Source organism: Protomyctophum parallelum (assembly GCF_964188405.1).
Source record: "Protomyctophum parallelum genome assembly, chromosome: 15".
Taxonomy (NCBI): domain Eukaryota; kingdom Metazoa; phylum Chordata; class Actinopteri; order Myctophiformes; family Myctophidae; genus Protomyctophum; species Protomyctophum parallelum.
Genome location: NC_139710.1, coordinates 8,156,418 through 8,181,442, shown reverse-complemented (window position 1 = coordinate 8,181,442; position 25,025 = coordinate 8,156,418). Strand labels below are relative to the sequence as shown.

Sequence of the window (25,025 nt, the reverse complement as noted above, 5' to 3'; positions counted from 1 at the left end):
CCCACAAAGCAGCCTGGGGTAGAGTACAGTCCCTGCTCTGTGTACAGCACTGTTTCCCAAATTGTGGGTCTGGACACATTTGTGGGTCACAGACACATTTTTATGGGTCCCTTTATTTTTTGTTTCTTCATTTGTTTAATTCATATTTAAAAACATTCCCAAAAATAGCAAAAATAATATTAATCCTGAATTAAAAACAAATTCAATCATTTTTGAATTAAGTAATGAAGTTCATAAATTCACAATCAATTGAGCCATCAAGTGCAATACAGGAATCCGTCTTATGTCATGACAATTCACAGCATGACATAAGCAGTGCATACTATCCCACATAGCACAGCTATAACATTTCACATTGAAAAAAGCATTACATGGAAGTGCAACACAATCATGATAGCACACTGGTCACAGTGAACCGCAAACAAACTATGATTTATTTTATGGTATTAGAATGGCCTTTGGGTGAAGCATTCCAGCATGTTTTCAGTATAGGCCTACATATTGGTTGCAAAAGTGTGTTTTGAAGAAAATTCAAAATGGCGGAAAATCTATCCTGACGGAAATGGGCGAATTTAGATTTTACGACCTACGGTTCAAGAGTTATACGCCAAAACGTAAAGTGGGGTGTTACCGTGTTATAGCGCCACCATGAGGACGACCAATATAATCATAAGTTAATTAATTTTAGTAATTATTATGAACCTCCCCTCCAAGTTATGTAACTATAGTGCTTACGGTCTCTGAGGAAAAAATACTTGAATGTGAGTTTTCCCATTCATGTCAATCGGGAAATTTAATGCACAAATAAATTAATATCAATTAAACTGTACAACATTTCTCTTAGCAAAATGCAAGTACGCGATTCCCGATGAAGCCGGTCGATTTGAAATATGGCTCAAGTGCGTGCCACCAAAACTGTGTGAGGATTAGCGAACCAAAGTTTGTTACAATCACAATAGTCTCAGTGGCAACCACACTAATAATGATGACTCAATCAGGCAAGCTGGTACACTCCCCTTCTTGAGATTCTAACTCCCTTTTTCTGTGGAATTTCTTGACCTCAGACTTCCCAGTAACTGACAACATTGACGCCACCAGGTCATTTTGGCACTATATTCACTTCCACAGAACAGTGCACAAAATTGTAGTGCACTGCACTGTTCCGTGGAATAAAATAAAATATCTTCATTTTCCTACATTACTAAATGCATGGTGAGGGACCACATTCAATAGCTTCACTGATCACCAGTGGTCCACAGACCACCTGTTAAAACCACTGCACTAGAGCAGTGTTTCTCTAAAGTGGGTCAGGGGAGTGCCAGGGTTCCTTGAGGCTGTTCCCAAATACAACTTGTGAGAGTGTACATGCTTCCATTTGTACTGCAAATGGAAGCAAATGGACCCGTAAAGGTGCATTTTGTTCAATTTAGTACACGTTCCAGAGAGTACCAGAGATAAATGTTGGACTTTTTCCTTGTTCTCCCTTTTTTCTTCACTTGGATACATTAGATTGTTTAAATTTAGAGCACTATGACGTATTGACATACTTACAACTTCTCTGTCTTTGCCTCTGTGTTCTCAGTCAATGCCAGCGCTGACACTTCCCAGAATGCCGAGCTCGAGCTCTCGTCCAGTGGGCTGGCAGAGCTGGACCTGGGAACGGATGAGGTGTTCATTGTATCATCAGCCCCTACCCCATCTCCCACCAGACCGCCCTTCTCCCCCCACACTGTAAGACACCTTTCGGTTTCTATAGACCAGTGGTTCTCAAAGTGGGGTCCAGAGACCCTCAGGGTTCTTTGAGGAGGTTCCAAATGGACCATTCTAGGTATGTAACTCTCAAGAGTTATGGGGGTCCTTGAAATGTAAAAGTTTGAGAACCACTGGTATAGACAATGTAGGGTAGCAAAATTACATTTACTACAGCACACAGTATACATAGATACATATTAGCCTTGGATGGAGACCAGATCATAGATGTATTTTATTGAGTCTGGCTTTTGCATTTGTATTTATGATAGTCTTGGTCTCTAAGTTTCCACCTGATGCACGCTGCCACTACCACCAACTGAGGAATACAGGGAACTTCCCAAAGAATCACAGGCAGAATCATCTATTGAAAAATCACACTCGTGTGAAGTGAGGGGCGCCTCACTCAAACAAACATTAAAAGTCTGTAGACTTGGCTGCCACATACTCAAAACAAACTGCTGCCATATGAAGTAACTTTCAAAAGCCAGATGTTGGAGGGGATAGCGCCCTTTTTACGGACTAATAAAGTGCACACGGGTTCCGAATGTCAAGTTAGCATCCGTGGCTACAGGGTTAGCACATGTACTTTACAGTTTCCTGTGACTATCATTATACAAAAGCAAAAGTCAGACTCGATAAAATGCATCTATGATAGTCTTGATCCAAGGCTAGATAATGTGTGTACACATTACAATAAGGGTCTGTATGGCAATGATGTAGGTCTTTTTGTCTCCACCAGGCCGAAGGCATGTGGGGAGAGTATGTTTTGCACTCCGTCCGTCCGTTTGTGTGTCCGTCCGTCCGTCCGTCCGTCCGTCCGTCCGTGTGTCCGTGTGTCCGTGTGTCCGTGAACAGCTAATCTCGGCCACCGTTAACCCGGTCGATGCCATATTTTGCACACACACTCCCTGGATGCCAACGATGAACCTCTGCCCCAAACTTTCCAGAACGGCCTGTTATAGCGCCACCAGGAGGCCGCTTTGTGCAAAACAAGTTTTTGCACAGTACACCTACAGATTTTGTCCAAACATCACGCAAATTGGTACACAGTCTCTCTAGAGCCATTCAACGAAACGGGTCTTTCAGATTTATCAGACTCCATCCTGATTGGTTAAGATTGGCTTCCAAAGTTCACAGGAGTGCTCAGTTTCAAACAAAATGCTGCAAATCGCGTGATTTCCGTGAAATTGTGCACCCACATTCCCACTAGGCCGAGGACGAAATGCCACATGAACAATTTCAACTCAGCCTCAAGGTGGCGCTATAACTGGCCGAAAAGTGTTTTTACCTCTAACTGCACGGATCTGTGGATAACCTGGTGGAGACCTGTGCCCGGAAGGGCACTTTTTCTAGTTTTATCTGTTATCCACCTCTCTGGCAACAATATAGTTCTGTGATGACAATACAGGGCTGCCTATTTTGCCTCAAATAGGGCTTTTCTATTCTATAATAGAACAGTAGTTACAGTACCAAAAGCATGTCCATCGCGCCGCGAATTCCTTCGTCTGATTGGCTACGATCACGTGACACACGCGTCCATGCAGTACAATGCATGTTGGGTTACAGGTGCATGATGGGAAGCCGGATTGCCATTACCTAATTGTATAGGTCACAGTTTTGTTTCTTGTTCTAGTAGGCCTATAATACAAAGACATTACCCACAACTTGCAGCAGCGAGGGAGAAATGCACCTGATTCTATCACCAACTCACAAACATGTACACTGTACAGTTCCTGAACGAGCATGTTAGATTTGAAAACATTTTGGGTGATTGGATTGGGACATCCCTACTTAGCTTAATGTTACATGTCGCAGTCGCATACTGTCGCATACTGTCTCATACATCGGTAAAGAAAGAAAGTCGTCTCCGCCTTTCATGAATAGCTGTGGAAAATTCATCCTACTTGCCATTACTGTTGACCTGGGTAGCCATAGTCCTGATGTAATTAGTGATATGCTGTCATTCTGACATTGACGTCACTGTAATTACTGTACTTGCGCAAGCAGAGCGCGCAAGTACTAGTTTCGCCCAGGACGATATTCGATGCGTATGCACCGTCCCAGCAAATGACGTAATGACTACTTGTGCCTGATACGGCAGTGGTGCCAGATTACATACATGTATACATAGGAGCATTACCTTTAATCCTCCCGACACTAAAACATATCGTCATTACGTCACTATCGAAAACCAATTACAATCTGGCATTGGGTCCTTTAATCCACATCTTTATTATGTCATCATTGCGAGCTAGTTATACCAGTTATACCCTGACGTCATATGCTGGGACGGTGCATATGCATCAAAAGTGGCGCAAAGTAACCATGCACAGTATACCGCTAATCAATTTACAAATTACATAGAGGCATTTCCTTTAATCCACCCGACACTGATCGACATATACGTCACCATCGAAGGCATCGGGTCCTTTAATCCACATCTTTATTACGTCATCATTGAGAGTTAGTTATACCAGTTATACCCTGACGTCATATGCATACGCATCAAAAGTGGCACAAAGTAACCACAGTATACCACTAATCAACTTACAAATTACACATACATATACACAGAGGCATTTAGTATTAATATCACTATAGCCCAAGATTAAGTGAATTTAAAGCAATTGACAATTTAAAATAAATAATTAAATAATTATACTGTATACGTGATAACATATTTTATTTCAGTTTATATACCTTTTTTTCATCAGATATCGATGATTTATTTTTCTTTGAGAAACTAAAAAGGGATCCAGAATAATTCTAAATGGATAAAACTGTATTTCTTTTATAGATAGAAACTTGTACCATACTTCATAATACTACTTTTTTACATGCATAAAGTAGGTATAGGTAGCAAATAGCTAAATAATTCAACATTTCAAACGTTCCTTCACAGAGAAGCTGAGATTTGACAGTTTGTAGCGGTCGACAGTACTTGCGCGCTCTGCTTGCGCACTAGTAGGCCATTTAGGCCTACTAGTGTGCAACAAGCAAGTAGGCACTCGACAGAGTGCAGTTCTAGTTTCTTCAATTTTCTTGAGGGAGTGTCCTCCTGATTCCAGGTCCACTGCAGTAGAAACTCAAATGATACTGTAACTGTTCACACAACAAAAAAAATTGGCCTCAGAACAGCCGTGAAAATGCGGCCAGGGTGCCGGACCGGTTCTGGCGAGCTGCCCCGTGTACGAACCGGTCGAGGAAATGACAGAGTTACCGTGTGGAGGTCCCCGGAACATCCAGACCCCCAGGAACGCGACCAGGGGGTCGCAAGCCGCCCCGTGTCAGAAACGGTCGAGAAATGAGAGAGAGTTACCGTGTGGGGGTCCCCCCAGTACTGTACTGTGCTGATACACCTGAAATCATCATATATACAGTTAATATGTACAGTATGGGTGTGTTAGGCTGCACAACAGTGACATTTGGTTTTGAAAACCAACCAAATTCTATTTCCACGCTCAGACACAGCCAGCCAGCCAGGCACACACAAAGCTACTTAATGAAGTAGTTGCACCACTTAATAAAAATGACGTGACAAATCCACACACACTATATAAAAAACTGATGAGGTACAGGATGAATGTATGAACATTATGGAGATATTGTGGGAGGCTGGGTTGGACAATAGCGAGGAAGGTCGGGGGCAATGATGGTGCTCCATACATGGTCGTGAGTTAAATAAATGATGATGACTGTTGAACAAGGCGTGACCATTGCCTGTCATCAGATTGGCAAATAAATACAAAGACTTTGACCCAGCATTTATTTTGCTGTGCTCTTTTGTCTTTTCTTGGAATAAGAGTTGGCATAAGGCAGTTCTGGCAGCTTTTAAGGAGAGCTTTTCACCAGCCATGGCTAATGGCCGTATTATCTACGGAGCCAGATTCCCAGCTCCAAATGTGTGTGTGTGTGTGTGTGTGGGGGGGGGGGGGGGGGGGGGGGGGGGGGGGGGGGGGTTAGACAGACAGGCAAAGTAAGAGAGGGTGCAAGTGAGTGTGAGAAAAAAAGCATGTGAAAGTAGACACATGCACGCGTGTCACGCGTCCTTCTGTGCACCGTGTGTGGTCCAACAGTGTGCCCTCTGTGCAGCAGTGCAGTCCATTTGAATAGCATTGGAGAGATATCCATTTACTGTGGAGTGGCCGAGTGGGTGAACAGTTTAAAGGGTCAATTAAAAACACTCACATCTACTCATCTCGCTGTTACCACTGCCTTGTGCGACTTCTGCGCCAGCCTGGTTCTTAATCAATCTGTGTTTCAACTTCAAGTGACCTTGTTTAAAGGAGTTCTCACCTTGTGTGTCTGAGGCAGTTGCCATTGTAGTTTTGGGGGCTTTAATGACCAAAAGAACATTTTAATTAAACCCCTCTCCCTAATTCTTGTCTAGACTAAGCTAGGCACAAGTGATTCTCTGAGAAGGATTATCTGGCCTCTCTTGAGCGCGCGCTCCATTTTGGATGGATGCGACGTCTAAACCCTAACACCTCCTCTGATCAACAGCAGGTGATATGACCCTAATTTGGCCCTCACACCTTAAACATGTCACTTCAAATTAGTATGGAGACCGATGCCTGATTTATACTACTTTGCAAGTGTGCCATGTCACACTAGCAAAAATGAAAATAGCATTCTTGAGCTTGTACTGTACTGTAGATATGCTATTGTCAGTGTGCGTGTGGCAGGCGAAAGCTGCTCTGGGATATGTGAACCATACACATGTCCATATATACGCCAATGTTTTAAGTCCTGGCTTGGTTGAAAGAGACTCAGCTTTTCCATCATGGAAGTTCTGTATTTCAACCATACAGTAATTTAAGGAGGAGAGGAATTAACTATACAATACAATATCTATATGGGCATATCGGTCGGATCGGCAGTTCGCCAATCCGCTGAGTGAGATATATATATATATATATATATATATAGACACACACACACACACACACACAATGTAAAATATTAATATGAATGAAGCTGGTTGCATGAGCCACACACTCACAAGATGACTGGCTCTGTGACTTAAGCTAATCAGCACAGCTGGCACAGGAATAATTTAGGTTGGAGTAGGAATTAGGAAAGCATTGCTTGATGGATTATCTTTCTCTCTCTTTTGGTCAGCTGTCCTCACTTGTAATATTCTCCAAGGACAGTAGACTTGTTAGAAAGGAGCGAGAAATGAACTGTTTTCAGTGCCATTACCGATGTCAAGTACTGAACGTTTAGGTTGCCAAATATATTTTCAGCACCAATATCTTGTGATGAAGGGTGCAGATTCTATCAGTGTTTTCTGACCCGTCTGAAGTGAGTGGTGCTGTACTGTACTTGTGCTGTACTGTACAAGCCCTCATCCCTGGCCTGTGTGTCTGTGTGTTAGGCTGTGCAACAGTGACACTTGGTGGTGAACAAACGCTATTTTCGTGCTCCGACACAGCCAGAGACACAGGGACAGACCCAGGGACCCAGCCACACATAGCTGTCTATATAGGTGGTTGCACCACTCAGAAATACTACATTCAAGCTGTTTGTTGTGATATGGGCCACCATTTCAATAACGGTGCATCCCTAGTTTTGGAATGAAGTGGCATTGCTTTTTCATATTCAGTGTTTGCCTTTTTAGAATGGACAAAATTATATATTTCTTTTTAATACAGATTGAGATCATATCGGTTATTATATCGGTTTATATTGGCAATTGGCCATAACAGCAATTAACTAGAACTTATTGTTCCTGAAGAAACAATGTGGGCTTTGTATGTGCCTCCGATGCGAGTGACTAATTATCGTACCAGTTGCTATGTGCTCCCCCGTGCCTCCCCATTCTCGACAAGATGACAGCGCGAGCTGCGACCAGAGAGAAAATAAAATGAATCCGCAGCATGACAGCCTGCAGGCAACGCTGAAGCGGCACAACAAGCGCTAAATAATATAGATTATTAATAATGTATATATCACTCATTCTTGAGATGGACAAAAGTGGAAAAAACATGTCCCACACATAAGAGCCTTATTTATGTTAAAAATAAATTAATTCATAAAAATAAAAGGACTTGCGAAGTTAAATGTAATACAGTTGTGTATTATACCATTAATTTCATTATAATTGTTTTCATATGCCATCTGAATTAGTTAAAAGCAGGCACTGTACCCAAAGACGCCTGTATTTAGCCTGTCCCCAGCAAGTGGTCACAATTTCAAACTGCTAAAAAAGTGTCTAATACTGTCACAATCACATAAATATACATACTAAATTAAAGTAGATTGTCAACAACATAGCAAACAATATACACAGTTAATTTTAATTTATATTTTCCATTAGATATCTCATATCAAATGTGTGTCTCCCGTCAACTCCGTCAGGTTTTTTAAAAGTCTTAAATTAATCAGAAAGTATTGTCGACAGATTTAGCCTGAAGACTCCTTTTCCAAGTCCCGTTTATATTTGTTGCAACAGTGGAGCACCTGGTCTGACAAGCATTCAATTGTTTGATATTTTAAACAAACAATGTTGATATCAATGAGGTGACAGCTTTTACATGTCAACTCCGTCAGGACATTATTATGATCTTTGATAAGAATTCCAAAATAATGTTTATTATTTTAGTTTAGGGTTAGGTTTAGCTAACAAATGAAGCAAAAACAAAATGGCTACATTGTACTACAGAGGGTTCAGATTAAAACAAATGACATTTTGTCAACTCCGTCAGACGTCAACTCCGTCATGTTTTGTGTCTGACGGAGTTGACATGTATCTGACGGAGTTGACAAAAGTGTTCCTAAAACAATAAAATTATAGTTTTTGAATAATGGGACGTATTCTAATTTGGCACACAGTTAGAGCATGCCTTAAGGAACATTTTTGGCTATAGGGCCATCACAGATTTGTCTCGTGGTGACCATGGCAGCCATTTTCCAAAATTGCCGCCACCTGATGTTATTTTACAATAACTCAAGTTCTACACCACCTAGGATCTTGATTCTGGTGACTGAGGCCTCTTTTAGACGGCGACCATCTCCATATAACACGTCAAAGTCCCGTTGCGTTCTCATTTTTTCTTACCCTTTACACGAGAACGCACACGTTATGATATGATGTGCTATTATGCTATACTGTCGCTAGGTGGCGATAACGGGCTGCCAAATAGACAGGTCACCCACGTACAAGAAGAAGAAACCTTCACGCAAGCCTGCGCAACATGGCTCTGGGCGCGCCACGGGATGATATATATTTTATAATACATTAGGCTACATAAACGCTGCTGCCGCGGCTGCCGTCTATCACAAGGCTTTTTATTTACATCATGGTTTTACATTCAACATCGCTGATGAGCAGCACTTTGTAGGCGAGGAGGGAGGCTTGTTCAGGAACTCCATTATATCATAATGATATGGCTCTGCATCAATGTAATAAACATATGCGCTGTGAGCCAACATGAGCCATGATGTCATAAGTTTTGCGGATTCACCGTTTTGCCTGTTTATATGGAGACCATAGGAAACGGTGTTCTGAATGATTTCCACTCTGGAAGGCGGTTTCACTTCGATGCGTTTTCACCTCCTGAGAACACCGTTCTCGTCTAAATGACAGCGCTAAATGGTACTTTATTTTGCCGTTTTTTATGAACACCATCCTCGTGTAAATAGCACCTAAGACTACATTTTCAAGGATGTGGGATACATTTGTACTATTTAGATTTGTCCTGTGACCATGGCAGCCATTGTTTTTCAAAATGGCCGCCACCTGCTGTTATTTTACAATAACTCAAGTTTTAGACCACCTAGGATCTTGATTCTGGCGACTAATAATACACTTTAAAAGATGAGGAATACAGTGGTACTATTTAGATTTGTCCTGTGACCATGGCAGCCATTGTTTTTCAAAATGACCACCAACCTGCTGTTATTTTACCAATAACTCAAGTTTTAGACCACCAAGGATCTTGATTCTGATGACTAATCATTACATTTTCAAGGATGAACTTTCTCTGGGAGGGGTCAGGGCTTATTTCAGGTGCAGGTTGAGTTGCTACTGACAGGACATTATAAGGAGGTGGGCTTTCTGGCCTTTGACTTGTCCCTTTCAGGTACAGACGCACAGTTTGACTTCACTATGGCCACTGCAGTGTGGCGTTGTATCTTGGTGGCCTCCTGCCAGTGTTTCTCCATCCTTCTCATGAGCTCTGTGTTCTGGGGCTCTGTTATAGGCAGTCTGGCCAAGTGTCTGTATTTAGTTGTGAGGCTAGATACAGGATACGATTGCTCACCCAGCCCCAGGTGACTTGAGGTGAAGGATCCTTTGATTTGGTAACATTGCTTTGGTTGACATGCTGGGGACACAGAACGACACTGATGCCTTCAGTGTCTGCACATCCTGCCTGATAGTCCTGAAGGCAGATCTTCTGTCTTCAGTCTTTCGCTCACTGTTCACTGCTCACTGTTTACCTCAAGCAGGTCTTCAAGGTGTTTGCCTTTGCACAGGCTATATGGCTAGGACTCGTGCTTCAACCACTCAGAGAACTCCAACATGGTGTTGGTTGCTCCTGGGCCGCAGAGCATTGTGCGGCAGAATTCAGCTCTCATCTCTGGTGGCAGCTTGTTGAGGAGTCGTGCAACATGTGAGCCGCATCTAAGTTCTGTGTCTCCCTCTGGGCCTAGGGTAGACACTTGCTATTTTCCGTAACACTAATTGGTGGGGCTGTCCAAACTTGTTGTTTAGGTGTCAATCGGGTCTCTGTTGGTGAAGTCGGGTCTAGGTGGTCTAGAAGATGAGTTAGTCAGGGGATATTAATACAATCTGGTAATAAATTCCTTATCAAGAATTTTCTTCACCAATGTGTTTGGAAGGGTGTCTACTAACATATCCCACATTGCTTTATATTCAACCACCCTAGGGGAACTTTTGACAGCTGCTGAAAGTTGGGGTACCATCAACAACCTATATAAGGCAAAATGTTCATTATGCTTTAAGTAGCATGTGACATGTCAAACTAGGGAGTTTTCATGATTCTGAATGCATTCCAAGCATTAGCTATGCACGAAGAACACTCCTTGGGCTGAAAACGGCCATAGCCGTCATCACAAAATGAGGTCAGCACATTTGGGCAAGTGGATATATGGCAGAATTTAGCCCAAGGGGTTTGACCCCTAGTTTGGCCATAGACTCCCTAGTTTGGCCATAGCCACTTGGTATGGTACCCAACTTTCAGCAGCTGTCAAAAATGCCCCTAGGGTGGTTCAATAGAAACACCTTTACAAACACATTGGTGAAAAAATTCTTGGTAAGAAATGTATTCACAGATGACATTATTCTGATAATATTCCCTGACTAAATTGGTAAAATAATAGCAGGTCCACCATTTTTGAAAATGGCTGCCATTGTCACAGGATAAATCTAAATAGTACAACTGTATTCCTCCTCCTTGAAAATGTAGGATTAGTCACCAGAATCAAGATCCTAGGTGGTGTAGAACTTGAGTTATTGGGAAATAACAGAAAGTTGGCGGCCATTTTGAAAAATGTCTACCATGGTCACAGGACAAATCTAAATAGTACCAATGTATCCCACATCCTTGAAAATGTATGATTAGTCACCAGAATCAAGATCCTAGGTGGTCTAGAATCTAAATCAGTTAAACTTGACAACTCCGTCAGATGTTCGTCAACTCCGTCAGACATTCGTCCCGTGATGTTTTTGTTAATTTCCAAAGAAATAGAAAATTCGATGTTAAATCTTTTGTGCTTATGTATTGAAACACCAACTGAAATGATACGTAATGATGATTTTTTTGTTTTTTTACATGGTTTTCATGTTATAATATTGAAATGACGGATTTGAGAAATTGGATATTTCATAATAGTGTGATATTGGAACAAAACAATATTAAAAGAATTGTATTACTTAACTTGATTACTGAAAGCCATTATAAGATAACTGAGGACTTTATATTATTGTTGAAATTATCAAATTCAATTAAAAGGGATTTTAGTGTGTCTGACGGAGTTGACATGAATCAGGTATTAAGTGCATAAATGTCCCATTTTAGAAAGAAATGTTATGCGAAAAACCTGTTCCTTCTCAAGATTGGTAGTTGAGACCTGTGTCTACAAATACATCTATTTGATTTGAATGCATCTTAAAAATAAAATAAATCTAGTTTGAAAAAAGTTTTGTCCCTTATCTCAAGAATGGGTGATATATATAGGTCCAGTGCTTGTTGATGTGTTTGAAAAGCGTTTTCTCTATGGGGAATAACATGGGGTCATCTTAAAGGACCACTTCACCACTTTTCAACCTATCTTCGTATAATCGGTCCTCACTAATAATCATGAAAAAATGGCACAATTATTTTCTACTCAGTCTGTGTCTCATAGGACGGCTGTGGGCAGTTTAGAAACCGTCTTCCAATGACATCATCATTAGGCAGATTTTTTTTACAAAAATATTTAGATTTTCATTATCGTGAGAACGATGGCTTCCATTTTCACATTGCAACTTTTCAGGACTAGAAAGCCTGCAGTTTTTATTAGCTTGTATTCCCCATCGATGATGTCACTGGAAGACGGTTTCTGAACTAACCACAGCCCTCCTATGAGACACAGACCGAGTAGAAAGAAATTCACAATTTTTTCATGATTATTAGTGAGGACCTATTATATGAAGATAGGTTGAAAAGTGGTGAAGTGGTCCTTTAAATAGTCTCATATAAGAATTGTGGGCAAAAAGTAAGCCATTCAGTCATTCATATTTGATAGTGTCGTGTGGTCGCGGCCAGAGGAGCGGGTGGGCGCGGGGGAGCCCACGGCACGGGAATTAGTCAAAAATTGGTATCGCCTTAGGACGAATATGCTCGTCCTCCGCACCTCGCGTAATTATTTAATAGGACGAGTATATATCCGTATACCCGTCCTTAGCATCAAATGTGTTCAGAGTCTGGTCTCTGTGTTGTTGCACCGAGCCCACAATGATATCAATATCGTACATCCCTAGTGCAGGCGCTAAAGAACTAGACCATGTAGTGTACTATGCACTCTGCATTTGTGTCTGGGATATGTGAATGTCTAATACCTCTGAACATTGTACTATGATGGTATGACATGCAATTTCTTGATTAATCAAAGAGCAAAGTGTATCTGTTCAATTAGCCTATGGATGGAGGTAATAGCATAATGCAACCTCTGATGAGCCAAGTCATTTTAATATTTTATTTTATTCATTTTAACAGCCACTATTTCTTCCCACAAGAACATCTTAACACTGCTGCTAACTAAGTCCCTGGGAGACAAAGGCCTTTTGTAAATTTTAGCAATGTAGCAGCGTTTTGTATTTTTAATTTTTGAGGGACGCTAGCCCCTCCTATATACAGCTTTAATGTTTGTTTTTCCTTAGACAAACATTAAAAAACGCCATTGACAATGGACAGTTTGTTTGTTTTGTCACTAACACAAACATTAAATGCCATGAACAATGAACAGAGTTTAATGTTTGTTTTGTCTGTGTTTGTTTGTTGTTGTTCCTGAAGAAACAATGTGGGCTTTGTATGTGCCTAATTATTAGTGACTAATTATCGTACCAGTTGCCGTGTGCTCCCCCGTGCCCACCCGCCTCCCCATTCTCGACAAGATGACAGCGCGAGCTGCGACCAGAGAGAAAAGAAAATGAATCATGACAGCCTGCAGGCAACGCTGAAGCGGCACAACAAGCGCTAAATAATATAGATAATTTAAGCAATAAGCCACGAGAGGTCTCAGGTTACCGGGTATTTTACACTGGCTGGGGGCGCGTCGGGTCTTCTACCCTCCCAGCCAGTCTAAAATACCCGGTAAGCTGGGGCCTCGAGTGGCTTATTGCTTTTCTAAAACGGTTACAAACATATAGCAATATTAACCTAATAAAACTATTAAATTCACAAAAGTAGCTACGCTTTGCGCCACCAGAGCGAGCGAGCCAGAGCCACAACACTTCCTTGTTTTGCTCGGCAAGTAGCCTATGTGACGGGAGAATAGCGCTTGATGTATTTACGGGGCTGCCTGGAGTCACACATTCACAGTCATATGAGCCTGGCGGTGCTTAGACGCCCGCACGGCATGTGTTTGTAAAGCAATCAAGCGCTCCCCTTCCCCAGTTCAGCTACAAGGCTGCAGGATGATACAAAGTGATTGAAGGAGTGGGTTATCGGTGAAATTTACACCGGTCACGTGACGGTAACCAGCCAATCAGAATGAAGTATTGGGACTACCCGTTTTAGAAAATAATATAGATATAGGTCCAGTGCTTGTTGATGTGTTTGAAAAGCGTTTTACCATTAGTATAGCGCCATCGCTCATGTTTTTCTCTATGGAGAATAACATGGGGTCATCTTAAATAGTCTCATATAAGAATTGTGGGCCAAAAGTAAGCCATTCAGTCATTCATATTTGATAGTGTCGTGTGGTCGCGGCCAGAGGAGCGGGTGGGCGCGGGGGAGCCCACGGCACGGGAATTAGTCAAAAATTGGTATCGCCTTAGGACGAATATGCTCGTCCTCCGCACCTCGCGTAATTATTTAATAGGACGAGTATATATCCGTATACCCGTCCTTAGCATCAAATGTGTTCAGAGTCTGGTCTCTGTGTTGTTGCACCGAGCCCACAATGATATCAATATCGTACATCCCTAGTGCAGGCGCTAAAGAACTAGACCATGTAGTGTACTATGCACTCTGCATTTGTGTCTGGGATGTGAATGTCTAATACATTATATCTGTTATATCTGTTCAATTAGCCGATGGAGGTAATAGCATAATGCAACCTCTGATGAGCCAAGTAATTTTAATATTTTATTAATATTTGATTACACAAATTATTTAACCTCAATCATATAGTGAACATTTGCTGTGCAGTTTTACCCAGTTTCTTTCCTATAGAGTTACACACTTGTGGGAGTGGCTCATAACTTAACCCATTCTGAACGGGCACCCATTTTGGTGTCAGCATCATGTTATGCTTTAGCTATTTAAAAATAGCAGATCTACAAGCTCATATCGCGCCACCGAGTGGCGCGATACGAGCTTGTAGGTCTGCTATTTTTTGAAAAATCGAAGAACGACTGACATTTTTAGAATCTGATCTCAGGTCAGAATGGGTTCATCAGGACCAGTGTGTGTCCGGCGGAAACCTCGTATGAATCTGATCTCAGGTCAGAATGGGTTAAGCCTGCTACTCTTTTTAGAAATATTCAACTTTACCATAGACTGACACCACAACGTGTATTCAGGTCGGAGTCACCACCCCCTGGGGAAGTTGTGATTTGCTCTCGTTCACTGCAATGCAATTTGCGGCATTTCCAAAACCATATTGCGCAGAGTAGCGATTATCAAACATATTTGCAATGCCATACGTTGAAAGATCTGTTGCCCGTGGACAAGGCACGTTACCTCCGCAAGTTAGATATTATCGGCATAGATGTTTGTCCGTATGTGATTAAGGATTGGAAAAAGTTGCATTGGCAGCCATAGAAAATTCTTACCCCGGGCTAAAACCGGATGTGACGTTTTTGGGCGTTCCTGTCTTATGTGGTGTCAGTCTATTATTCAATTGACTTCTCCATTGTTACATAGCAACAGCCACTATTTCTTCCCACAAGAACATCCATCTTAACACTGCTGCTAACTAAGTCCCTGGGAGAGGCCTTTTGTAAATTTTAGCAATGTAGCAGCGTTTTGTATTTTTAATTTTTGAGGGACGCTAGCCCCTCCTATATACAGGTTTAATGTTTGTTTTTCCTTAGACAAACATTAAAAAACGCCATTGACAATGGACAGTTTGTTTGTTTTGTCACTAACACAAACATTAAATGCCATTAACAATGAACAGAGTTTAATGTTTGTTTTGTCTGTGTTTGTTTTGTCCTTGCTGTTGTAAGATGATAAGAGCGCCCCTCACTTCACACGGGTGTGATTTTTATTAATCAATCTGTGTGTTCTGTATGGACCAAGCAACGGGAACGGTTCTTACACCACAGTGACACCGGCACTGGCCCAGTGAGCGATTGGCCCTACCCAGACCACGACACCGCCTCTTCTACAGGGACAAGGTCCTCCAAGGATGGCAGCTGTGCCCAAAGACCAAGAGCCTGGAGCGTACGCACCTTCCAGGACTTTCTGCCTCCTCTCCCACAGCTCCATAAGAAGTGGTGCAGCTGGAACTCCACCAGCCCATTCACCAAGCTGGTGGACAGCGTAAGTATTGTCTGTGTCTGTGTCTCTCTCTCTGTCTGTCTCTCTCTCTCTGTCTCTCCCCCCCCCCCCGGCAGTGGGTCCCAAACTTTTCAGGTCGAGACCCAAAAGAGAGATTAGATGTTTGCCCAGGACCCAAACTAGTGAAAATAGAAGATCTACAAGCTCACAACACCGGCTATTTCTACTTCATTTGTTTTCTAATTTATGGAATTTTAGATTTTTCTTTTATTTCCTCATGGCATTACTGAAAAGAATGATGAAAAATGTTGCATTCTTTTGGGAGAATACTTTTAGAAAATGTTTTGAAATAATTGAGCAGTTGAGACGAATAAGTCTAAATCCATAGTAATTATCCATAATGTATAAATGATGGATTACGCTTCGGGGGGGGGGACTTAGGAAACCAAAAATAAAGGGACCCATAAATATTTGTCTGTGACTGACAATTGGGTCCTAACCAAATTGTTTCTCACTATTACATAAAATATTTTACTATCTGCCATATTTCAGAGCATAAAACATCCTGTGTCACTCATTCTAGGCTCCATCCAGCCTTGCAGCCAACATTCAAGGAGACACCAGAAGGGTGTTTTCTGATGTCCACCTCGAGGCTGATCCCAGCACAGTCTCAGACTCTGCTGTTAGCAATGCCTCGTACCCCCTGACCCAGCCTGCACACAGGCAGCGCCGCCTCAACTCCACCAGCAACCTGCGACGCACTCGATTCACAGGTACCTGCTTCGGCCTTCTCTCTGGGGCTGCCGAGTCCAGCTCTGGAGGTCCCCACACCATGGCCTCCGCCTCGCCATCCCTCAGCACTACATCAGCTTCGTCTTCCAATCCCTCCAGTCAGCTTCAGGGGGAGGGCTCCCTCTTGGCTGGGAAGCGACGTGATTTCCCATCCGACTGTGATCATGTCAGCGTACAGGTATTTGCCATATCCGAAGAGGAGGACCGACAGCCTCTGGTCCTGGCTGAGCACATCGGGCCGGCCTCCTCCACCGCCATGCTGAATGGACTGGTCAGGGGCGTGTATGAGGGGAAAGGTCTCGTCGTGGGAAGCACTGGGCTGGGCTCCCAGAGCCAGGCCAACGGGCCCCTGCCCCAGAGGGCCTGATCAGAGTGGAGGCCATGGGAGAGTCAGACATCGGGAGGATCAAGTACTCCTCTGCCTTCCCACTCTTCTAACGCTACCAGCGATGAGTCAAAGCCTGCCTTTGTGCACAGCACTGTCAATGACGCCTACCATTTCCTCAGCCAATCAGCCTAGCCGTGCAACTTGTCTGGAAAGGACTGAGCATTGGGACTCTTTGGCGGGGCTTTTAAGCCTTTATGAACTCAAGTTAGTGCCACTTTGTCAAACAAATATCACGGTTACGCTTGATTTCTGAAATCACCTTTTTTATGAAATTACATGTATAGCTTTCCATTGGCAAATGTTCTTGTCCTCACTGTAGTCACTGTATTTTTTATAACATGCAAGATGAGATTTATTCAAACAAAGGTATATCATGCTGCTTACTATGCCAAGGCATTGACTGCTCTGGTATTGTGTTAGAAGAAAAGATTGTGTAAAAAACTAAAAAAAACAATTGTAAAGTAAATAAGCCAACATGACGATTGTGTAAAAAACAAAAAAAAAACAATTGTAAAGTAAATACGCCTACATGACTCCCCAACACGAGCACTTTTTTGTGAACCGGTTTGGTACATTTCAATGAGCTGTGAGGTCCCAACATGTGCACTTCGCCATTCAATAGCTCATTATTTGGATTTTGTGATCCCCTGTGCCAACTTACTTATACTATTATTAAATACCTGAGAAAGTGTTTCAGAGCATAGATTGATTTCAATGCTGTGATAATGTATTCCTGAAGCCAATAACTGGATTATAAAAGGGAATTGATCATCGTATAAAAGCATTTACTAATATACAGTATTAGATACAATAGTATAAAAAGAGTAGTGATCATTATTAATGAGTCAACTTGTTGGTAATAAAGACTGTCTTCAATGCTTTTGATTGTTGATTTTAAGTAATGACAGTATTGCACCATATTGTTGAAAATAAAGAATGTTGATGCAAAAGAAGTTCTGAAGGTTGAGGAATTTTAAAACCGTTTTAAACTCATCAGTTTGATTAAATTCCAGGAAATAATGAACTTCCTACCCCACTATCAGACACTGATGCACATCACCTGAACACACTAAAAGCGGGGCAATCATTTACACAGACAAAGCTAAGCTATATCAATCTTTTATTAGTGCACGTAAACAGGCATGTTAAAACCATATGCATTTAGAAGCCATTTTAGCATGGCTAATACAGTTTACAGGAACATGGCATCGAACCAGTGGCCAAGTCAATTCCTTCAAAAAGTCTGCATTTCTACATTGTCTCTAGTGCTATTAGACAAACTATTAAAAGTTGATTTGAGTGACTATTGCTCAAATAGTGCAGTGCATAAACCATGCTTTCCCCAGACAATGAGTAAAGACTTGGGAGTCCTGCGAGAGCTCTGTGCCCTGCCTTGAATTACGGTCAATTTGCGTGCCCATTCTTTCCCTGACTTGCGCAAATCTATGGAACAAAGTTCAGATCAGATTGTTCTCCGTCTTCCTCAAGGAGCTATGATAATGAGGTAGAATTTCAGACTACTGTTAGGAGCAGAGCTCAGTCCAGATTTTCTCACACAAAAGTGAGTAAATATTTGCTCCCAGGATGCGGTGTATTTCCACCATGGGCGGGGCAGGGGAAGAATGCAATTGAACCCCTTTCCAAAGCCTCCTAACACCCATTCCTGATCGGGCGGCTTGGGGACTGCTGTTGGCTTACGGTGCCCAGATCTCCTCCTGTAGGGAGTAATTAAAACTCAGCTGCTTGGAAGTAAAGGGGAGGGAGAAGGCAATGAGAGGAAGGAGGGAGAAGGCAATGAGAGGAAGGGGGCAGAGCAAAAGCTGCTGGGCTTGTGTTGATGAAGGCCTGAGCTGCTAAGGAATGCCAGTGTGAACCCACCACGAACTGGGGGGGGGGGGGGGGGGGGGGGGGGGACACTACCACCTCAGCTAGCCAACACCACAAATTAACTCAGGAGCTCACACTGGACAGGAAAGAAGTGCCCATTCTTAGCCCCCACCACCGCACTCTACTAACTTCACCTTGCCTCACCCTTACACCCCACCTCTTCTTTTACCCGCCACCCCAGAAAGAAATCAGGTTTGTGATTATTTCCACAAGCAGCTGGGATAATAAAAATTACCTCAAGTCTCATAACATTTTTCTGAAGTTGAGGGGACCCTGTCTTATCAAGTAAGGACTTGGGTTACCTTCTACCCCTTTGTTACAATGCCATCAATTCCTCCACCCACAAAGATCTAATTACGGAATTAAACGCTTTGCATTCCGTTACAAACTAGAAAAACAGAATGCTTCAGCTCGAGTATAAGGTTCACATATACTGCAAAAGGATCATTAATTGTTGACACAGTCAAACAAACCTCTACCGTGCTTTTTACAAAAGATATATCATATTAGGATGCAGAATGGTATGTGAGCCGAGTTATGTCCAAATGCCCTCATTGTATGTAAACACACATCTAGCAAACAATTTAGACATCTTGATCTTAACTACAACTTCCCCATCTGAAAATAATTACGTAATGACTCACAAGAAAATCAAGATTAAAAAGCCTTACTATAACATGACATGTGGTACATATACAGCTATACAAAATGTACTACATCCCATGTAAGACATCTTTGTTCCGTGATTTCTTTCCAATCCCAACAGCTATCATAGACTTCCAGTATCTACCTGCTTTCATGAATAATTTACTAGGAAGCACCATTTTATTGTAAATATCCTTTTCCACCCTTCATAAAGTAAAGTATATTTAAAACATCTTGCCATTCTAGCTAGCCTAAAATAATCTACAAACAATAGGCATAAGTCCAAATCAGCAGGACACAGATTTACTAAAATGTTTGAGGTATGAACACCGAACACCGACACGTGGAAAAAACACCAGCTAACATCACCCAGTAGAATACAGTTATACAAGACCCATGGAAAATGTTTTTATTTGACCTCTGACAAAATCCATCAAAATTGTTGCATTTGCCAATACCTCCAATATCCAGTACAGTGTTTCTCAACCAGTGGATAGGAACTCAGAAGTGGGTCACAAGACATTCCCACAGGGTCACAGACTAATCCTGCGTTCATGTAGTGTCGGGTATATAATATGAACCAAGTTTCCAGGAAATGACACGTAAACGGCCTTACAAATTAGATCAACTGTGTCAGAAAGACAGAGTAATCTTTGATACACGAGTTGTGACAATACAAACAATGCAGATAAGGAGCCAGCATCAGCTTTTAAAATCTCCATCTAGGTATGTAACGATAAACTGGTGACAATTTATATCGATTTAAGACAAACATGTATCGCGATCCAAACAGCAAAGGCCACAATCCGGCTAAACTCCGTTTTTTGTTCAGCAGCCTAGCTGTCATGTGTTGATGCATAGTGACAGCCCGAGGTAGAAAGAACACTGGTTGAAGAAGGCGTTGATGCAGACTGCATTGCACAAACAGATGGACAAATAAACAGTATTGTATTTGTAAAAGAAGAAAATATTGGATTTGTGTAAGAGAAATCATTTTAAGAATCCTTCAATTGTGTGGAAAATAAATGTTTAAAAAAATAAATGTGAAAAATCATATTGTGAACCCAACATGATTTGAATCATATTGTGAGTTGAGTGAATCGTTACATGCCTATCTCCATCTATTTCTCTCATCCCAAACACCTGCAAACAACCACTAGCATGTTGGACAAACGCATGTCGGGAGCGACAGGTGATTTCCGCATGTCGGATCTTTGGTGTGCACCCCCAAAACATCAGTCACTTAAACCTCTAACAGAGTTCACATAGTATACCATAGGATTTAGGATTTATGCAGAAAAGTGTGGTCCCCAGTTATGCTTTTAGCCGTCTGTGCCGTTTGCATTTTTTACTAATAAAGTATTCAATCAATTGATCAACCACTTGAGCCCAAGCATCCCTATTCCAGATCTACAAGCTCACAGTCACAACAGATGTTTTGAGCTTGTAGATTGGCAAGACATTTTGCCACAGTTGGAAGTCCAGAGGACCATATGAACTCAGTATAAGAGCAATTTACACAAGGACACACTGGGTCATGTACTTCACCTAGAGGGTAAAATGTGGGTCCTAAGCAAAACTTGTGAAGAACCACCACTACTTAAAAAATAAAACAAACTCACTCAAACATAGAAATACCCCTGAACATAATTTTATCTTAGAACACCATTATTTACTTTATCATATTGGCACATAAGAATTCCTGAACTGGAGTTTCAACAAGACAACCTGCCATTGCAAAATAGCCATTCCTTGTAGTCTACGGAACTACAAGAACCATCAGATCAGCTGAAAAGCAACACATTCACCCAATAATTGCCTCCTAATAAGAGCCTAGTTCAGTTGCCTCATACTACAGTATATGCTCTCTAAACAAAACCGTACATTTTAAACAGCCCTGGCCCTTACTACCACTACTGGGGTCTGAGAAAGTGACTCTTTTTAATGCGCTACTCTAATCAGCTTGCAGTTGATTATCCCGAGCAAAGCATACAAGCGAGGGCCTCCCATGCCCCCAGATAGGACTGCAGCCATTTCAACACATTACTCTGATCCCCCTTCTCACAGATACAAAATCCTACACAACTATCACATGGGATTGCCTGTCTATATCCTATTATGTTTGTTTTGAGCTTTAACATGGATTTTCTTCCCTCGTCTCGGAACGCTTATGTCCCTCTAGCCACCACCGATTAAACGGGTGTACTCCATAAAAGGTCAAGACATCCACTTCCTGGTCAACAGATTGTTTTCAGTGAGCAATACTGGTGATGGAAGCAGCTTGTGTCTTCGGAAATAATATGGAGTTACTGCTCTTCAATTGCAAACATCCTCCAAAAAAAGAAAAAAAAAAGTATAAATGCATAGAAAAGAGATGTGCTTGAACTTATTTGTCCTAAGGAATATGTCTATTGTAGGAAGCCCTAGGTCTAAATCAAAAATTCAAATACAATTATTACATCACAAGTACAATAGAATTACTAGATTGTTAATTTTCATAATCTCAACTACTCAGGCACAGGAAGACAGAAAAGTATATAAAAACAACTCAGTAGCATGTCTTTCAATACACATAATATGGCCATAGTCCATACCGATTGCTTTTCTCGCTTCGACAAGTTTTGATTTTAAACTTAGCTGTTGTCTTATGTGACCAGATGGTTATGGTGTTTAAATGAAAAAGGTTCTAACATAAATTCCTGTAGAAACATGGTTTAATAGGCCACTTCTTAGCCAAAAAAAGAATCCCTTAAAAATGATTTGCTGTGATACCTGCCAAGGTGAGGTACAGTGCACAAAAATATATACATGCCACTGCTAAAACAGACTAGCCTTTGGCGACTGATGGCTGGTGTTAATTCCCCACACCTGGTCTCAATCATGAGCAGCTTTAACTGTTTAGGGTCCATAGCATTAGTTGACATGCACCAAATTGTATGCACATTGGTTGTGATTGTAATTGTTGCAACAGGTCAATGCATAACCATTACTTAAAATACAAATCTATTAGATTTAATAAAGAAATAAACTATTTTCTCATTGCTCTGCAGCATATGGACTATGGGAAATACATGTAGGTAGGGCGTTGCACTTTGATTTGTCGGTGCACAGTCCTTGCATTACAGTTAGTCAGAAGAGTGGGTTCAGACATTGACACCAGTTAAACAAGTGCTTAACATACCGGTATATGTTATAACACTGAAGAAAGCTGGGGGCAAAAATGTGTTTGAAACTACATTTGTGAAAAATATTCTTTCCCTTCTTCGAACTACATGAAATATCTCTACTCTCTTCCAATGATTAGTGGGTAATACTGGAGATTTTTAACTGTCTCCTTCAGGCACAGTCACACATGCGCTATATATGCATCAAAAGTGTCAGCTTCCCCATTCACTTCCATTGCATATGACCGGAGGCCAACCAGGAACGAAGTACCATTGTTGACCCACTTGGCAGCTATTTCGCTTGTAGTTTTCTTTCAGTGAGACAACCACTCAACAATGTGCAAGTCAAAGGAACTACACACTCGAAAACTGACACTTCTGCCCACAGCCTGGAAGACTGACACTTAAGCCTCGGCTTGCGTTGGCTACAAATAAAAATATATGAAGCGTATGTGTAACCGTGCCCAAAAGCTGCAGAGATGCACTGAATGAGTCATCTTGTCCCTTCAGCTCTTGAAGCGAGTCTGCTCACATACATGGTTGAATTTCCTGAAATCAAAGTGAAGAAAAGGAAATATTTTAGAGCCTTGCATGTCACAAATTAAATCTCAAAAGCAGCAGACTACCATTATACACATTTTTTTTTTTACTGATTTAGAAAGCAATGGCAGGCACTCAAGTTAAGAACATTAAAGGTTTGAAGTGATTATGCTTTTGCACACTACTATATTTTCTCCAAAATGCACACATTGTTTTGGGATTTCATATTGAAATGCAAGTAGCAGTTTGCCTTCAATACTCCATAGGTTTGAGGTTACTGGACCCAGTTGGAGTGTACCTAACCCAGGGGAAAGTAGTATGGAAAACTAAGATGAGAAGCACTTCAGTGCTTTTTTGACAAATCATTGTTTTGAACCGTATTGTTGTGAAAACTTGAAAGTCAATTCCCCCCCAACTGACTATCGATGTTGCTGCTGCCCTGTAGCAATGCATTTGTAATTCAAACTTTGATTTTGAATAAATTCCATTCTGAATTTAATGTTACTGACACACACACACACACACACACACACTGCAAATGCACACATATTGAAATTCTGAATGAATGTGTGACATCTGCTTCGATTCATTCTTACTTCTTAGGCTACATTTGTGAGTAAATTATTATAGTAGTATGCATATTATTTACAATATTCTTTCATTGTTCAACACAGACCATTTCAGTAGAGGCATTAAACATGAGCCCTGCTGCCGTGTGCAGTGTTGTCACAGAATAACCAAATGTGTGTCATCTCTTGGGCCGCCTTAGATAGAGTACAGCAACTTGCAATGGGCTTGGTCTACTCTACAAGATTGGCTACACCACTATGATACCCATGTACCTGTGTAAATACTTTCTTAATGTCAACGCAGTCCACAATCAACACCAGAGGGATGTTTTTTTCTTCATATAAGTGTATATTTGTATGTACAAATGTTCATTTGTTCAGATCAGAACAAATGTACATGACCCACATGATCTATGAATGTATCAGAACTGATAAATTGAAAATAAAGGACCCTTATGTAAACAAGTATTTTTGTATTGACCTGTACTTTCGTTTTGAAATGCCCATTAGTGCATACTGTGAAATAAAAAATACAATCAATCAAGCGTCTACTTGAGCTCGCATAACTAGCTTGCAGGTATATGGAGGAAGCAGAACCAATTGATGCAATGCCTCCCTCTACTGGGGAAATGCTTTAACACGCTGCAACATGCTGAAGGTACCCATTTAAATTAAAATAACGTATTATCTTTTTTTTTTTTAATGGAGTGTCCCCTAAGAAATTAGACACTGCTCATGCATGATGCACTTTTGCACTTATAGATTAACCCATTCTGACCGGGCACCCATTTTGGTGTCGGCATCATGTCGTGCTTTAGCTATTGAAAAATAGCAGATCTACAAGCTCATATCGCGCCACCGAGTGGCGCGATACGAGCTTGTAGGTCTGCTATTTTTGAAAAATCGAAGAGCGACTGACATTTCTAGAATCTGATCTCAGGTCAGAATGGGTTCATCAGACCAGTGTGTGTGTCCGGCGGAAACCTCGTATGAATCTGATCTCAGGTCAGAATGGGTTAAGTATTTATAAAGATCACCATTTCCACTCAACACTTTCACAGTGTAGTGTAGGATCACATGAGCCAACTACTAGACTAACTAGAGCATTGATTTA

The 25,025-nt window shown here is 41.5% G+C and overlaps 2 protein-coding genes across 2 annotated transcripts in view; one reads left to right on the top strand and one right to left on the bottom strand.

Moving 5' to 3' along the window:
• The window catches only part of LOC310871660 (uncharacterized protein), a 44,338-nt gene extending 23,649 nt beyond the window's left edge, over nt 1–20,689 (top strand). Inside the window, exons 5-7 of the mRNA XM_083783294.1 lie at nt 1,583–1,731; nt 15,726–15,968; nt 16,510–20,689. Coding sequence (XP_083639420.1) covers nt 1,583–1,731; nt 15,726–15,968; nt 16,510–17,085 — 968 coding nt within the window. The 3' untranslated portion in view covers nt 17,086–20,689. The remainder of the gene's footprint in view (nt 1–1,582; nt 1,732–15,725; nt 15,969–16,509) is intronic.
• The window catches only part of chfr (checkpoint with forkhead and ring finger domains, E3 ubiquitin protein ligase), a 28,815-nt gene continuing 20,952 nt past the window's right edge, over nt 17,163–25,025 (bottom strand). Inside the window, exons 18-19 of the mRNA XM_083783295.1 lie at nt 17,602–23,351; nt 17,163–17,547 (exon numbers count right to left, since the gene is read on the bottom strand). Coding sequence (XP_083639421.1) covers nt 23,309–23,351 — 43 coding nt within the window. The 3' untranslated portion in view covers nt 17,163–17,547; nt 17,602–23,308. The remainder of the gene's footprint in view (nt 17,548–17,601; nt 23,352–25,025) is intronic.